General features: G+C 52.6%; 1 protein-coding gene across 1 annotated transcript in view; it reads right to left on the bottom strand.

Annotated features, from left to right (window-relative positions):
* The window catches only part of LRP1 (LDL receptor related protein 1), an 84,448-nt gene extending 73,764 nt beyond the window's left edge, over positions 1-10,684 (bottom strand). The window contains exons 1-2 of the mRNA XM_024256754.3: positions 10,121-10,684; positions 574-696 (exon numbers count right to left, since the gene is read on the bottom strand). Of these exons, the coding sequence (XP_024112522.2) occupies positions 574-696; positions 10,121-10,187 (190 nt within the window). The 5' untranslated portion in view covers positions 10,188-10,684. The remainder of the gene's footprint in view (positions 1-573; positions 697-10,120) is intronic.
* Positions 10,685-16,257: the final 5,573 nt, after the last annotated feature.

Here is a 16,257-nt window from a genome sequence, read left to right as displayed (position 1 = left end):
CCACCAACAAGTTCTCCACTTCCCTTGGCAGGGCAAAAGCTGGGCGGGGACCTTTCTCCCAGTTAAAACAGCTGCCTCGGATTACACCACTTACTGGGGGCAGGGGAAGGCGGGGGTAGCGGGAAAAGCACAGGGGTGGGGCTTCTGGTATGGGGCTGAGCAAGTGCCAGTGGCCTCTGGCCTGGGAGCCAAAGGACAGAGGAAGATCTGAGGATCCGACAAGACCTGGGGCCAATCATCAAGGGTCAGGGAGGCTGAGAGGTGGAACGAGGGAAGAGCTGGAAGGAAAGGGAGGCCGGGCCATCTTCTAGCAAAGCTGTCAGCCCAGAGAACACTGTCTTGGGGTGCAGCACCTGAGGGAGAAATCTGAGGTGCCATTTCTAAGCCCAACAGGCACCATGCCATGCATTTTGAAGGGGTGTAAAGGACAGTTTTAGCTGTGTCACGGACAAATACAATCACTGAGCAAGGTCCACACCAGGCTAGGGATCAGCTGTCCTCCTCCCAAACATCTGCCAAAGGAAGAGGGATAAGTTAAGGGTTTGGGGAGAAGAATCCAGAAAAGGTACTTACAAATCTCAGGGGCCTCGTCAGATCCGTCTGGGCAGTCTCTCTCACCATCGCACCGCCAGCCCTTTGAGATACAGGTTATTTGATCTCTGCAGGCAAACTGCTTGGGGCTGCAAGTCTTAGGGGCTAGGGCAAGGAAAGAAAAGGGGGTATAAATGAAGGATGGAGGCCAACTCTGTGGACCCAGAGTTCCCTAGGACTGCTCTTCCTTCCCTAGCATCAGTCTCCATCTGGCCCAGACCCTCAGCCATGGTCTATGTGCCTGGGGGTGTCAGGGGGTGGCTTTGGGTAGTTCCTAGACACTGTGTATCTGCGGTGGGGGTGGGGAGGATCCAGAAGCACATTTTACTGCACCCCTCCAAGTCCTCTAGGCTGCCTGTTCCTGGGAGTCAGGGTCAAAGCCTTTGCTATTCTTGGTTACTCTCATCAGACACCAGCACCCCCGGCTTTGATGACAGAGTGATGGTGAAGGGGGGTGCATTTAGGCCTTGACATGTTTTCTCTTTATCTTCCCCTAACTCCTACTAGAGGCCCCGAGCTGGTCTTATCTAACCTCTCTGCTTCTCTGCCTTCTGGGACACTCCTGGTCCCCTGACCCATCACCCCATCCTTCCCAACCCCTAATCACTAGGCCCCCAGATGGGAGCAGTGGGGAGGGATGCCCTTGGCACACAGAGTAGTAGTTGGAGATGGTATTAGCAGAGGCACAGGAGGGCAAGGCTGGGCAGGAATGGGCAGGGTGGAGAGCCCTGCTTCCATCTCCATTCCCTATTTTTTTTTTTTTTGAGACAAGGTCTCACTCTGTTCCCCAGGCTGGAGTGCAGTGGCACAATCTCAGCTCACGGCAACCTCCACCTCCCGGGCTCAGGCGATTCTCCTGCCTCAGCCTCCCCAGTGGCTGGAACTACAGACACGCATCACCATGTCCAGCTAATTTTTGTATTTTTAGTAGAGACGGGGTTTCGCCATGTTGGCCATGCTGGTCTCAAACTCCTGACCTCAGGTGATCCACCTGCCTTGTCCTCTCCATTCTCTAAAGACACAGCCTCCCTTGGTTAGACCTCAGGGAGACTTTCAGTAGACATCCTTAGAGTTAAGAAGCACCTAAAGATTTTCAAGATATCAGAATTGGGGAGCAGAGGCAGAGGGATGGCTGAAATGAACTCTAGGAACTGGTTTCAGTCTAGTCTAGTCCAACTAGTTAGCTACTATATTCAGGACCTCTTGGCCCTACCTTCCCACCCCAATCAGGCTTCTTCCACTCCTACCCCATTCTCTTCCCTCATTCCCCAAGGAGGAATTAAGAATGGTGACAACTAACTCTTTTTTTTTTTTTTTTTTTTTGGAGACGGTGTTTTGCTCTTGTTGCCCAGGCTGGAGTGCAATGGCACGATCTTGGCTCACTGCAACCTCTGCCTCCCAGGTTCAAGCGATTCTTCTGCCTCAGCCTCCCAAGTAGCTGGGATTACAGGCATGCACCACCACACATGGCTAATTTTGTATTTTTAGTAGAGATGGGGTTTCTCCATGTTGGTCAGGCTGGTCTCGAACTCCCGACCTCATCTGATCCATCCGTCTCAGCCTCCCAAAGTGCTGGGGTTACAGGCGTGAGCCACCACGCCCGGCTGACAACTAACTCTTATTATGGGCTCAGTATGTGCCAGGAATTGTGGTAAAGCAGTTTTTTCCATGCATCATCGTATTTAATTCCCTCCACAGTATGACAAATGGGGACAACTAATACCACCATTTCACAGATGAAGAAATTGAGCCAGGTGACTTGGCCAGGGTCAAATAGCTGGCAAATGACAAAACCAGCTAAGCTGACTCCAAGCTCTGAACCAGTGAAATCCACACCAGTCCTCCCATTCCCACTCCTCCCAACCTCTATCACCACATCCTCCACAGGAGGAACAGTCACCCACCCCTTCTCCCCCACCCAAGGCTGAGCTCCCAGTCTCCTGGCCTTTCGTGGCTTTTCCTCAGCCTGTGCCATCACATTTCTATTCTGCTGGCACACACTGAAGGCCAGCTCTATGCCAGGCACTGCAGTAGGCATCAGGGTGCCAAGGAGGGTGAGATGACCCTCTGCCCTGCAGGAGCCAGAGTCACCTGAGAAGACAGCTGTACCCAACTAATGCAAATGCAGGGCAGAGACAGAAGTATAAGGAAAATGGGGGGGTGGGGGCTCTTAGGAGGGAGGGAGTCTGATGGGAGCCTCACCGAGATGTCCTCCCTCTTAACCCCCACCGCTGGCAGGGGAGACGGCACTCAGGCCCCTGGCCAAAATGACCGAGTTCAGGAAACACATCAAGGATGGCCTAGCCAGGCTCCCCCTTCACCCCCCCTTCCCTGGCCCCCACCCTGAGCCTGGAATAAAGGCCCCTTGAGGAGGTGGATAATGCTGAGTTCATTGCCCCACTGGGCCAGCTGTGAGGTCTTCCCGGGAAACACAGCCCGCCAGCCTAGTTAGCATGCCGGAGAACCGTCCGCTTCCCCTGACCAGCCGTGGCCGGCTGAGGGGGAAAAGGGGGGCTGGAATGGGACTCAGAGGCAGATGAGATGTTTGGAGCTCAGAAACAGACCCCTGTGCCACCCACCTGGGACTTGGTCCATGCCCTGCTCCTCCCAGGGGCAGAGCGCACAGCCACGGCCTGAGGTCACCGGGTGGTCATCTAACCTCCCCTCCATTCCACATCCCAGCCATGGTGCCCCCTCCTTTAGCCCTCACTGAGTCCCCCCCACTGTTCCCCACCCCCATTTTTGGCCTGAACTCCACAGAGGAAACAGCAGCTGGCAAACTCCAAAAGCTGGAATGAGAGAGATTCACAAACCAGATGTGCTCTTGCAGGGAGGGGATGGGGGATGGGACAAGTGAAAGGAAGAGGAGGGCCCAGGCCCCTATCCCACAGCAGCACCGCGGGAGGGGGCCACATCTCCCGAGGGCCTGGCCAGCACAAGGATTGCAGAGAGATACGTGAAAGAACTTCCTGTCAGGGCTGGTGTTGAAGGGCCCAGGAATCTGGAGCGAGAAGGCTGAGGCCTGTCTTTGATTTCCTTCAGGGGGAGAGGAAAGAAAGAAACAAATAAACTACTTTGGGGCAGTCTACACAGCCAAGGGAAGCCTCACTCAGAGCTGGGAGAGAGCTGGGTTGGGAGCGGGGTAGGACACTTACAATCTGCTTAGAGGGAAAGCCAACCCCACTCCCCTCAGAGGAGCCTTCTGTGTCTGAATCCAGCACCCAGAAAACTCACCTTTGTGGCCTGTAGTTTAGATGAGAGAACAACACTGCCCTAAGGTCAGAAGCAACTAAGGCCTTCCCCGCCTCCTAGCCCGCATGAGAGAACCCGGAGGTCTCCCTGACCGATGGGAGCTAACCTTTTTCACCTTGCTAACCACCAGCCACTGATTGGAAATACGGTGACTATTAACTCACTTAGATACTATAACCCTGTGAGGTGGGTGCCCTTGCAGCCCCCCTCTCACACATGAGGGAGCTGAGGCACAGGGTGACTGGTAACTGAGCAGGTGGTTTTCTCATAGGTCATGGGATGCAGCTGGGTTAAGAAAGGAAACCAGGCCGGGCGCAGTGGCTCACGCCTGTAATCCCAGTACTTTAGGAGGCCGAGGCAGGCAGATCACGACGTCAGGAGATCGAGACCATCCTGGCTAACGCAGTGAAACCCCGTCTCTACTAAAAATACGAAAAATCAACTGGGCATGGTGGCAGGCGCCTGTAGTCCCAGCTACTCAGGAGGCTGAGGCAGGAGAACGGCATGAACCAGGGGAGGCGGAGCTTGCAGTGAACTGAGATCGTGCCACTGCACTCCAGCCTGGGCAACAGAGCGAGACTCCGTCTCAAAAGAAAAAAAAAGAAAGAAAGAAAGGAAACCAGCTGGGCGCAGTGGCTCCTGCCTGTAGTACCAGCACTTTGGGAGGTGGAGGCGGAGATAGGCGGATCACTTTAGGTCAGGAGTTCGAGACCAGCCTGGGAAACATGGTGAAACCCTGTCTCTACTAAAAACACAAAAATTAGCGGGAGGCGGAGGTTGCGGTAAGCAGAGATCACACCATTGCATTTCAGTCTGGGTGATGGAGCGAGATTCTGTCTCAAAAACAAAACAAAACAAAAACAAAAAACAAGGAAGGGAAATTGCAGGGAGAACGCTGTCGTTCTCTGGCCCTGGTAGTGGGGAGAGGATTTTAAGGGGTGGCCTTCAGGCTCCTCAGAGAGGAGGGAAGGCATAGGGGAGACAGAGAGGAGCAAGAATGGGACAGAAGAAGGGGAAGACAACCAGGAGAAGAAGGAGAGAACTAGAGAGGAAAGAGAGAGAGCGAGTTTGGAGGAAGAACACCAGGACACAGGGGCTGTCTGTTCTCGGCTTTGCCTGAAGATGAATGTGACTGCCATGCTAACTTGGCCAGCACCCTGCCCCACCCCCCCCAAACCCAGGCACCCAGCCCAGCCACAGCCCCCAGGGCCACCAAGCTGGAGCCAGGGCAGGAGGTGTAGAGTTGGGTGTGCGTCCAGACACAACACAGACCCCACTGCCCTGCTTGAGCCTTGGCTGTCATCCTGTGTCCCATTCTGGGACCTTGGGGCTGGGGAAGTGGGGTGAGAATGCCTGGCCAGAGAGGGTGACAGTGAAGTCCAACCCTGAAGGAGTCTTCTCCAGAGGAGGGGAACCCATCCTTTGATACCCCTTGAGGGAGCGAGAGCAAGGAAGAGAGCTAAGACCTCAGAGGTTCTTCTTAAAGGACAAGGAGACTCAGGGACTGCAAAAGCATGACAGGGACACTTGGGGCCCTTTTTAAGAGTGGACACAGCAGAAGGAGAGATAGGTTCCCCACTGAGATAGGTGAGAGGGGGTTTTCTAAAGGGAACCACATGATATAGCTAAGGGAACAGAGTGGGAGGAGGATGCTCAAGGTGCGGGGGGTGGGGGGGGGCGGGGACAGAGCCTGCAGGAATCTGAATTTTCAGCCTTATGTGGGTGGGGCAGCAAGGGCCTCCCAAACCCAAACCGAGAGGTTTTCATTGAATTTTATGTATTTTGGGTGTTGCCCGGTGGCTCCTTCCTGAGGCTCAGACACATTTTTGTCATTCCTGAGTCTGGGCCTCTGCTTTGCGGCCTGGACAGACAGACAGACAGGGTGGCTTGGACAGCCAGGGGAGGGGAAGGGTCTCCGCTTCCATTCTGAGTCAATATTGATGCAGCAGGACATTAGCCTGACCCGTGACCTCCCCCACCAGCTTTTCCTTTCCCCACAAATAAAAGCCAGACCCCCAGAAGGCCTCCAGAGGTCACCATATCACTCACCAGGCATTTCTAAGCCTCCCCTCCTTCTCCCCCCACCCCAGCCACACACACGGCTTATGCTCACCAGAGTAAAAGCTCCAAGCTCTTGACTCACTCCTTACATCTTTCTCCAGTTCTTAGGCTCCTGGTCAGGAGGAAGTTCTGCCAGAAGTCTAACCTCCCTCCTTCCTTCTGAAATACCTCCTTTCTCCCTCTTAGCCCACAAAGGGTATCAAGTTCCTTTCTTCCAGAAACATTCTCTCCAAAACCCATTCCCCAAATTAATGGAGGGGGAAGAAGAAAGCGGAAGTCGGAGGAAAGTGGAGAGGAAACTTTTGGTGCTGAACTGGACACTGGGTCTGGCCAGGAAGGCGGAAAAATAGCCAAAACGGAGGGGAGGGAGCTAGGGGGTGAGTGGGAAAGCCCAGAGAGACTCTTGCTCCCAAGAAGCTTTTGGGATACCAACAGGCCTGGACGGTGGTAAATGGAGACAGGCAGAGAAAAATAAGACAAGTGACAGAGACGCAGAAAGCGGGGCAGAGAATGTCACAAAGGTTCGGCAGTAAGAGATGAACCGAGAGGGTGAGAGACAGAGAGGTTCTAAAAAGCCAAGACAGCGCACACTAATGACAGACAGACAGAAAGACAGATAGACAGCCAGAAATGCCAGGAAGGGGGCTCAGTCCAGAGATTGCCAAGGCGATGACACAGTTGTCCTGGGATGAACCCAGAGAATGACTACCCCGCTGAGCCTAGAGTACGGTGGAAGCAAGATCTGTCCTATCTTGGGGAGACAGAGTCTCAGCCCTAGGCAGTGCCTAATTCAAGGGAGACCCAGAATAGGGACCACTACCACCCCTGGAGTCAGGAGGGTAGAAAGGATGAAGAAAATGGAGCTCTTCAGCCAGGGAAGCTAAGGCCTGGGGGGAGAGGCTTTCATCTCCCGTAGGAGAGCAAGAGGGACAACTCTCCACACACACCCCTCACCTCTTTCCCAGGGAGGGTTTATATTGGTGCCTGAGGCCATTGCACCGGAAACACTCCAAAGCCAACTGCTTCCTTCTCCAAACAATGCAGGATCCTGCTAACCAGGCTGAAATCTGGGACAGAAGAGGGAGGCAGGTTCTCCACCGCTCATACCCAGCACTACCAAGTCAGGGGCCTTCCCGCAGTACCATTCAGCTGCACCCAGATGCCCCAAGAGCAATGAGCCCACACCCAGAGCTGGAGGACCTGAAAGGTGAAGAGTCTGAGGAGTGAGGAGGACCCTGAGAAGACAGTACTGGGCGGGAATAAACCTAGGCTTGGGGGTTCTGATGTGCAAGGGCTCACACTGCAGCAGGAGGAAAGAGAGTTAGACTTGAGTAAGGAAGGGCTTCCCAAAAGGTAAGAAAGGGCTTCCCAAAAGGTAAGGAAGGGGTTTTGAAGAATGGGGGCATCTGGACAGGAACTGACTCTGGCCAGGACCTGGGCTGTCATCCTTTGGGAGGCCCAGTGATGGAAGGGTGGTTGAGAAAATGAAGAGAGGAGAGAGAACAAGATCAGAAGAAAAAGATATCTAGTGAGGCAGCCCTAAACATCAAAATATCCCTCCAACCCCAAAATGAATTTCTTACACGTTCTTGCTTTAAAAGACAGCGAGGCAAAGGGAGACGTTTAGGATGTGAGTCTGATCAGGGAGAAAGGAGTTTGGAACTTTCTCTCAGGGATCCAGGACGCTAACACCCCAGCTTCATAACTCACTTCCACTGTACCTACTCTAGTAACTGGTAATGTGCCGGCTCAAGGGGGTGTGTGGAGGAAGGTCAGGAAAAAGGGAGGGAGGAAGTCAGCCTTATTCTGTGAGCTGTATCTGTCTGGGGGTGCCCTCCCCACTAGAAAATGTTCCCCAATCTCAGCAGGGCCCTCAATAGTCCCATTCTCCACCCCATCTTTCTGCAACCTCTCCAGCAGCAGGTACACTCGATTTTGTCGCTAGTGGGGAGTGACGTTACTCCCCAAAGGGCAGGGGACCCCGGAGGCAGTTTCAGGCATAGAAGAGAAAGCAGAAGAGGTGGGAAAGCCCCTAGGATTGCTGCCCTGGAGAGAAAGCAGCAAGGCTGTGATAGCAGGAGGAAGGTTACATACTAAGTCAGGTGAGCTGGGTCATTTCCATTCTCTGGAAAGTAAACAAGAAAGTTCAGTGTTGATGGACCCTGAGGCAAGAGGGCAGGGGTTAGGGATAAGGGATCCCCTAGGCTGCCTCTGAATAGAGTTGAACTTACATTTCTATGCAATTCCCCTTTCTCACCACCCTGTACCCAAGAGTGGGGTGGAGCTGATTATTTATATTCCCACTCCCAAGGCAGAAATATTGGTGTGTGTTTGGGGAGGGGTCCTCTCCTGGGGCTTTGGATAGTGTGATCTGAGCTGGAGATACGGAGGGGGTGTGGGTGAACATTTTAAGAAAGGGTAGGGAAATAGTTAAGGAGAACATGTCCAGTCTCTCTCTTCCACTAACTTGGTGTGGCAAATAGAACTCCTTTAGGGCCCTGGGAGTGACGCTATCTGGGGTCCCTTCCCGACCTTCCCTGCTCTCCACAGAAACCCTCTTGCTTCTGCCTAACTCTAGCCACCCTCCTTCATGGGGCTCCTGATGGGTCTCTCTCTCTCTCTCTCAAAATTTTTTCTATTCCTCCCAGAAGCAGCCGCAACCCCAATCTCCCTGCCTCGATTTCCCTTCTCACCTCACAGGGCTGAGAACAAGAGAAAAACACATGATAATGACAGGAGTTATGGGCAGGAGCCGGCTGTGCGGCATCTGGAGGATATTCAGGAAAAGCCCCTCTCCTCCTCCGGGGCAGGTAATTGGTGGGGTGGGGGTGGGGGGTAAAGAGTCCCCAAGATGGCACAACTGAGGGCCACTAAATATGTTTTTTGGGGACACAGCTGCTTCCTGACCCTGTAAGTCTCCTCCCCCAATTGAAGCAAGTTAGAGAGAGGGAGGGAGATAATCTGGTTTCAGAGAAAAACTTTCCCAATCCCAGTCTGGCAAGACAGAGGAGGGGGTGTATGATGGTATCGGGCCCAGTTTTGTCTTTGGATGAGAGGGCTAAGATGACAGGAAGGGATGAGATCCCACCCCTTCTCAAATCAGGGACCTAGCGCAGCCCAACCCCATGACCCCAGCTTAATGCTTAAAGCTTGGGCAAGACTTGAACCAGTGACTCACAAGTAGGAGAAAAAAACAGCTGACAAAAAAAGGGAAGAGAGGCACCCCATTTCCCCAAAAGGATGCAGTTCTAGCCTAAGCCTAACTCTGCAATATACAAACAGTGTGTGTATGGGATTTTGGGCTTGGGGGGGTGCAGGGAATAAACAGATTTACTAAAGGAGTGTGGGGGCACAGTCATAATCCCCATCCAACCTCCAACTCTCCTTCCAATCCAAACTGTGATGAAGCCAGAAGTCAGGGAGAAGGCAGCCTCCCCCACCCTCCTACCCCAGCATTCCAGGCCATTCTCCAGTCCCCTTCCCCAGTGATGACATCTGACGTTTTTTCATCTCAAAGCTCCCAGGAATTAAGAAGGAAAATTCAAAGTCACATAGTATGGCGAGCTCCCCCTCTCTGCCCCCCAACACAGCCCTACCCCAGGCTACTGACAGAGGCCCTGAGAGGGGGAAGAGCCCACTTCAGCACCCAGGCCTCCAGCCGGGGCTCTGGGGTCGATTCCACGCCCAAGCAGGGGGCCCTCCCTCTCCCCACCCACAGCCTTCCCGGGCCTGCCTGCCCTCTGCCCAGCAGGGTACCCCTGGCCTGGCTCCCCTTTCGAGCTACAGAGGCCAGTGCAAAAAGCCACCCCCCCCCACCCCCTTTTGCAGCCGAACATTGCAAATCCGGATTCCTTCACAATTCAGATGGGGGGTGGGGGGTTGGAGGATGTAGGGGAGGCGGAGGCCCTCCCCGAACAGAGATAGGAAAAGAAGGCCTCTCTTCCCCAGGATCAGAAAAATGGGGAGCCCTCTTCTCTCTACCCAGGCTTCTGGTCTTTGTTTGTGCTGGGGGGCCCCGGAAGCATCATTTGCCCAGGGCCCCATCCCCCAGATCGGACCCCCATCCCCGCCCCCAGTCGGGCCGCTGCTGTGTCAGCTGGACTGGGATAACAAAAGGCACCCCCTCCCGCATCTCCCTTCCCCATCCGTATGCAGGAGTGGGGGCTGGGGAGAGGGTGCCCCCAGGGGTCCAAGGGGGACGCGGAATCTCACTCACCGTCGATAGCGGCCGCGACCAGAGCTGAGAGCAGGGGCAGCAGCAGGAGCAACGGCGGGGTCAGCATGGTGTGGGCTGATGCAAGCAGCAGCCCCTTCCCCTCTGGTCCTGCTACTTCTCTCCTTCACCCCCCCAGTTGGGGGGTCCCTCTTTTCCTCCTTTCCCCCTCCTCCTTCTCTGTTCTTATTCTTTCCTTCGGCAAAGCGCACCAGGGGCGTGGGTGAAGAGGTAGAGTTCCGAGCCCCTTGGGGAGGGCCTGCTGACGCGGGTGAGCCCCCTGCCCCCAAATCCAAACCCTTCAACCCACCCCCCCGCTTCACTCCTCGCTGCTCTTTCCCCCTCCCCGGGCGAAGCTCACAGCCCCATCTCGGAGCCGCCTCCGGCTGCAAAAATGCACAATTGGGAGGAGGCGGGGAGGGGGGGTGGGGGGCGTGGACCGGGTAGGAGAGCCTTTGGAGGGGGCTTGATGGAGCTCTGGGGGCTCCCCTCGTTTCCGCCTCCTCAGTGCATGGGCCTGGAGCTCGCACCGCTGTTCCCCGGACTGAAGTGCCAAGGGGGGAGCTGATGGGGGAGAGGGAGGGGACGGATAGAGGAGGGAGGGAGGGAAGGGGCGGGGAAAGAAAAAAGGTTGGTGGCGGGGGGGGGAGAAAGAGCTACGCGGCAATCCAGTGAGTGCGCATGCGCCGATTTGACGCGCTGCCCAGGGGAGGGGGACGCGGACCCGCGACAGGGTTCGGAGTTCTGGAAAGCGGTCCAAGAGTGAGGGTCCCGGGGACTCGCTAGCTAGTTTGAGGCCTGGGGCGCCCTCTGCCCTGGCTGGGCCCTCCTCCCTGGTGCTCCAGAGAGCAGAAGGGGTCGAGGGTGGGATTGGGCAGTGGGCGGAGAGCTGAGCGGCTCCCCTTTGAAACTCAGTGTCATACTCTAGGATTTCAGGCTGCCTCTGGGGGAGTCCGGGACTCGGTGGTCTGGGCCGATGCTCGATTTTCTAGGTGAACCCTGAAGGTGCCTCCTCTGCCCAGGGTGGGGACAGGGGCCGCCAGTCCGCGAGGAAGGTGTAGGGAAAGGCTGAGCATTGATTTGGAGACTTTGGAAGACTGGACTGGGATTGGGGCCTGCGAAGGAGGGGGCGGGGTGGGGGAGGGACCGCGAGGACCCGCCCCCACCTCGCTCCGGGGCTCGGAGTAAACAGGGACACCCGCGGGGACACGCCGGAGCTTGTCCGCCCGCGTGGGGCTCGGGGATGGAGCCCACCTTAGTACCCGCCCGCCCTGCTCGCCCAGCCCTGGGCGCGGGAGGGGCAGGCCCTGGTTTGGAGGGAGGTGAGTCACCAGCGGGTGGGGTTGAGGAAGGGCCACCCCCTTTCGCCCAAGAAGTCGGGGCTCATTTATTTTTCTGGTTTTTTTTTTTTTTTTAATACCTTCTGACTGGCTTGCCACCAAGTTAGGGTTTTAGATTCCGAGCGCCAGGATTTGGAATAAGATGAGGGACTCTGGACCTTCGTTTCCAGGCCTCGGGTTCCAAGGAGATGTCTGCTGAGTGCCGGACCTTTGTCCCCAGGCTCAGCCCACACGGGAATGATACTTTGCAGAAGGCAGGCGCCAGGCGGTTCCCAGGGGCCGGTGAACGTGCTTTTGGTCACTGCCCCCTTCTGGGCGGCGTTTTATGACTGTTACCTTAGTGTCTGACTTTCTGGGTGTCTGCATGTCCGAGTTCAAGGAGCCGGGCAGACGATGTCGGCTGCCAAAAATTGACGCTGGAGAGGAGGGACGGTTCCCCCTTTTAAGTTCTAGTTACAGAAAAGTCCCCACTCCAGTCTGTCCTTGGCAGAAACAGGAGCAGCACGAAGGACTTGCCTCCTAATGACAGTGAGCTCAACCTTTAGCTTCTTCCAGCCGGCTTTGCTCAGCGCTGTGGCCACCTGCCTTTAGTCTCCCGGGCTAAAAACCTCAGACTTTTTGCCAACTCAAGGGGGCCTTTCCTTCCTATATCCAATCTTGCCAGCCTGTGCTCCAGGCTTGTCATTTTTTTCCTCTGAAATATATCTCAGATTTCCTCCATTTCCACTGCCAGAGAGTTGCTCCAGGCAGGAATGGGGTCTTATTTCTCCTTTTATCCAGCTCCCATGGCCCAGCACAGTGGGAGACGCACTATAGGGACTCACCAAATGCCTACGAGGTTCCTCCCAGGGCCCCTCCCAGTATTGGGATCCAAGTGAAATCAGGTCGAAACAGACTTTAGACAGCTTGACAGCTTTGAAAGGAAAATGGTATCTGGAGCAACCACATGTAGCCTGAGAGGGCTTGAAGGGGCTTTCCTCCCTCCCCCTACCCATCTGTCAGGTGAATCTTCCAAAAACTGCTTTCCCTGTGTCTCTTCCTTGCTGGGGAACCTCTAGTGGGTGTCTATAGACCAGAATCAAATGTGAACTCCTCTTCAGTCATGGCTTTCCAAAACCTGGCCTCAGTCGGCATGCACTTCTCACTTGCAACCTCCCATCCCCTGCTATCTCCTGAATGTGAATGTGTATTTTTTATTAACTTTATATTGTTAAAAAAAAAAAAAAAAAAGAAGAAGAAGAAGAAGAAAAGGTAATACCTAGTGGTTAAAAAAAGTACAGGAAGGTACAAAGTAAAAGGAAACTTGATGCTCTCCACACCCCCATTTTTCAGCTGCACCCTCAGAGTAACTTCTACTAACAGTTCTTCAGGTGTCCCCTACCAGCAGAGGTTCCCCCCCCGGGCCCAAGATGGAGTCTTGCCCCGTTGCCCAGGTTGGAGTGCAGTGGCCTAATCTCGGCTCACTACAACCTCTGCCTCCCGGGTTCGGCGATTCTCCTGCCTTGACCTCCCAAGTAGCTGGGATTACAGGCACATGCCACTATACTCAGCTAATTTTTTTTGTATTTTTGGTAGAGATGGGTTTTCACAATGTTGGCCAGGCTGGTCTCGAACTTCTGACCACGTGATCTGGCCTCCTCAGCCTCCCAAAGTGCTGGAATTACAGGCGTGAGCCACCGTGCCCAGCCAGGATAATTTTTAAAACAGTAACATACAAGCCAGGCGTGGTGGCTCATGCCTGTAATCCCAACACTTTGGGAGGCCAAGGTGGGGGGATCACTTTTCAGGAGTTCGAGACCAGACTGGCCAACATGGCGGAACCCCATCTCTACTAAAAATACAAAAATGAGCCAGGTATCGTGACGCATACCTGTAATCCCAGCTACTGGGGAGGCTGAGGCACGAGAATCGCTTGAACCCGGGAGGTGGAGGTTGTGGTGAGCCGAGATCGTGCCACTGCACTCCAGCCTGAGCAACAGAGGGAGACCCTGTCTCAAATAAATAAATAAATAAAACAGTAACATACAAATATAAGTGAATATCCTTTAAAACTACAAAGAAACTCATATGATATATACTGTTCTGTAACTTGCCTTTTTTTCAATTAACTTAGCTTGATCCCTTTCCACACTGTATGAACGCATTTAGCTCACCCTTTGATCTTGGCTACTTGGAATCTCCTTGCTTGGATGTTCCACAGTTTGTTGGGATTGTTGGGCACTTGGGTTATTTCCAGCAGGTGAACTGCTGAGGGTATGTCTGTAAGGTGAGAGAATGCATATTTATGTCTTTCTTTTTTTTTATTTTTTTTTTTGAGATGGAGTTGCACTCTTGTTGCCCAGGCTGGAGTGCAGTGGCGTGATCTCAGCTCACTGCAACCTCCGCCTCCCAGATTCAAGCGATTCTCCTGCCTCAGCCTCCCGAATAGTTGAGATTACAGGCACCCACCACCATGCCTGGCTCATTTTTGTATTTTTAGTAGAGATGGGGTTTCTCCATGTTGGCCAGGCTGGTCTTAAACTCCTGACCTCAGGTGATCCACCCACCTTGGCCTCCCAAAGTGCTGTGATTAAGGGTGTGAACCACCTCACCCTGCTGAGAATGCATATTTCTACCTGAGCCATTAATTATACATTTCCCCTGCTCCTCTACCCTCCTCAGAAAAGTCCTCCTGTTATTCTCGCTCCGCCTATCTCTCCTATTCCAAACTTGTATTCAGGAAAGCTTCAGTATCCAGAGTTTAGCACTTTATTTTGTGGGCTCTGTATCCACCACTAGACTATATACTCCTTGAGGGCAGGGACCATGTCTTTTTCTTCTTTGTTTCCACCCAGCGTGAGAGGCTCTTCTTGATTGGTGAAAGGAATGTTAGGACTAGAGTTGCCTTTCCTGGAACAGGATGTAACTTCAAGCATCTTCTTCCCTCTATTTCTGCTATAGCATTCATTGTTTAATCCTCTCTGCCTAGGGCTTTCTCTTCCTCCCCACATCTGTTCTTAAGAGGCATCTTCAAATCCTTGGGTTGAGATTATAACCATAATAGTAGGGAATCATGGAGGAATTCTCTGCAATTCATGATTGATACCTGGAATGGTGATGAAGGCAAAGAAGCTAGTGTGGGGAAAGGGTATCTCCTTTTTCGGGTCGCTCAGCAAATTACAAAATACCCACCTTTTCTGTGTATAACAGGGCCTGGGCTGGTGCGTTAATTGGGTAGCTCTGGAAGTAAATGTCAAGCCAGAGGCTAGCACCACCTAGTGGTCAGTTAAGGAAGTGTGCGTAGGAAGGGTATCCCGGAAAGGTCTGACGGCAGGCGGAGAGAGAGAAAAGGACCAGTATTTATTGAGCGCTTAGCATGTCCCAGGCCCACGCAGTGGACTTTATTTACAGTATCAGCTCACTTAAGTCTACCTTTTGTCATGGGTGTTATTTCCACTGTGTATAAGAAAATAGAATGTTCTGAGAGATTAAAGAATCTGTCCCAAATAATGGTGCAGATCCAAGCCCAGATTTCATTCACTTAATAAAAATATTAGGTACCTCGTATAAGCAAGTACATTGCTAGGCACTAGGGATAAGAGACGGAAACACACATCTCAGCCTTCAAGAAGCTTTCAGGTTAGCTGGGTGCTCAACAAGTGACAGGCAATGGCAACACATTCAGTTCCTTAACACCCGTGATGAAGGCATGTGCAGAAGGGCATGGGAACATGGGAAGAATACCTCTTCCAGACAAGGTGGTCAAAACAGAGAGCAGCAGATGATGCCAGGCTAAATGTTGAATGAGAGGAAGAAAATGACAACCAATAACAAAAGGAAAGGGTGTTTTAGGCTGGATGTCAGGCAAAGGCATTGGAGGCATGAGAAGTTTAAAACTTATGAAGAACATCAAATATGATATGATAGCTGAAGTTTAAGGTACTTTGAGGGGAGGGTGATGAATGAAGTACCAGAAAGCCTAATCACAAAGCGTGATTTTAGCCACAGTAAGGACTTGTAATTTTTTTTTCTAGAAGTAGTGTAGAGCCAGTTGAGAAATTGGTGAAGTCCTTAATGCATGAGTGATGGAGCTGGAGAGGAAGAGGATTCAGAAACAATATAGAAGTAGGATCTAGTATACTAACCAGTCAACTGTATAGGCCTGAAGATAGTGACAGAGAAATCTGAGTCTAGAAAATTTGGCTTACATTAGAATCACCTGGAGAGTTTTTAAAAATCCCAGTGCTCTGGTGGCATGCATCTGCAGGCCCAGCTACTCAGGAGACTAAAGTGGGAGGATTGCTTGAGCTCAGGAGTTTGAGGCTGCAGGCTGCAGTGAACCTGATCATTGCATGATCATGCCACTGCACTCCAGCCTGGGTAACAGAGTGCAACCCTGTCTCAAAAAGAAAAATAAATGTATCAATGCTGGAGGATTTATGCTACTTGATTTCAAGACTTGTAAGTGACAGTAATCAAGACTATGTGGTGCTAGCATGAGAATTGACAAACAGATCCATGGAACAGAATAGAGAACCAGAAATAGACTCACAATCATTTGATTTTTTAATAAAAATTCTGTATGTGTTTATTATTTTATAATGTTACTTTTATACACTTTTATCTTGGAATTATTATTTTTCATTTGATTAGTTTTCTATGCATCTGTCATTTTCCCCAAATATCTCAACATAATTTTAAAAAATCAGATAGTTGTCTGATTTCTTATTGCAATTCTTTCGTGTTTACCACCCCTCCACCCTGCTCATCCCTATCTCACCCCGTGCAACTTCTGCATTCTTGCTTCAATGTTGACTAGGC

Source organism: Pongo abelii, chromosome 10, assembly GCF_028885655.2.
Source record: "Pongo abelii isolate AG06213 chromosome 10, NHGRI_mPonAbe1-v2.0_pri, whole genome shotgun sequence".
NCBI lineage: Eukaryota > Metazoa > Chordata > Mammalia > Primates > Hominidae > Pongo > Pongo abelii.
Note: the sequence above shows the minus strand (reverse complement) of the source record. Positions and strands in the feature narration are given on the sequence as shown.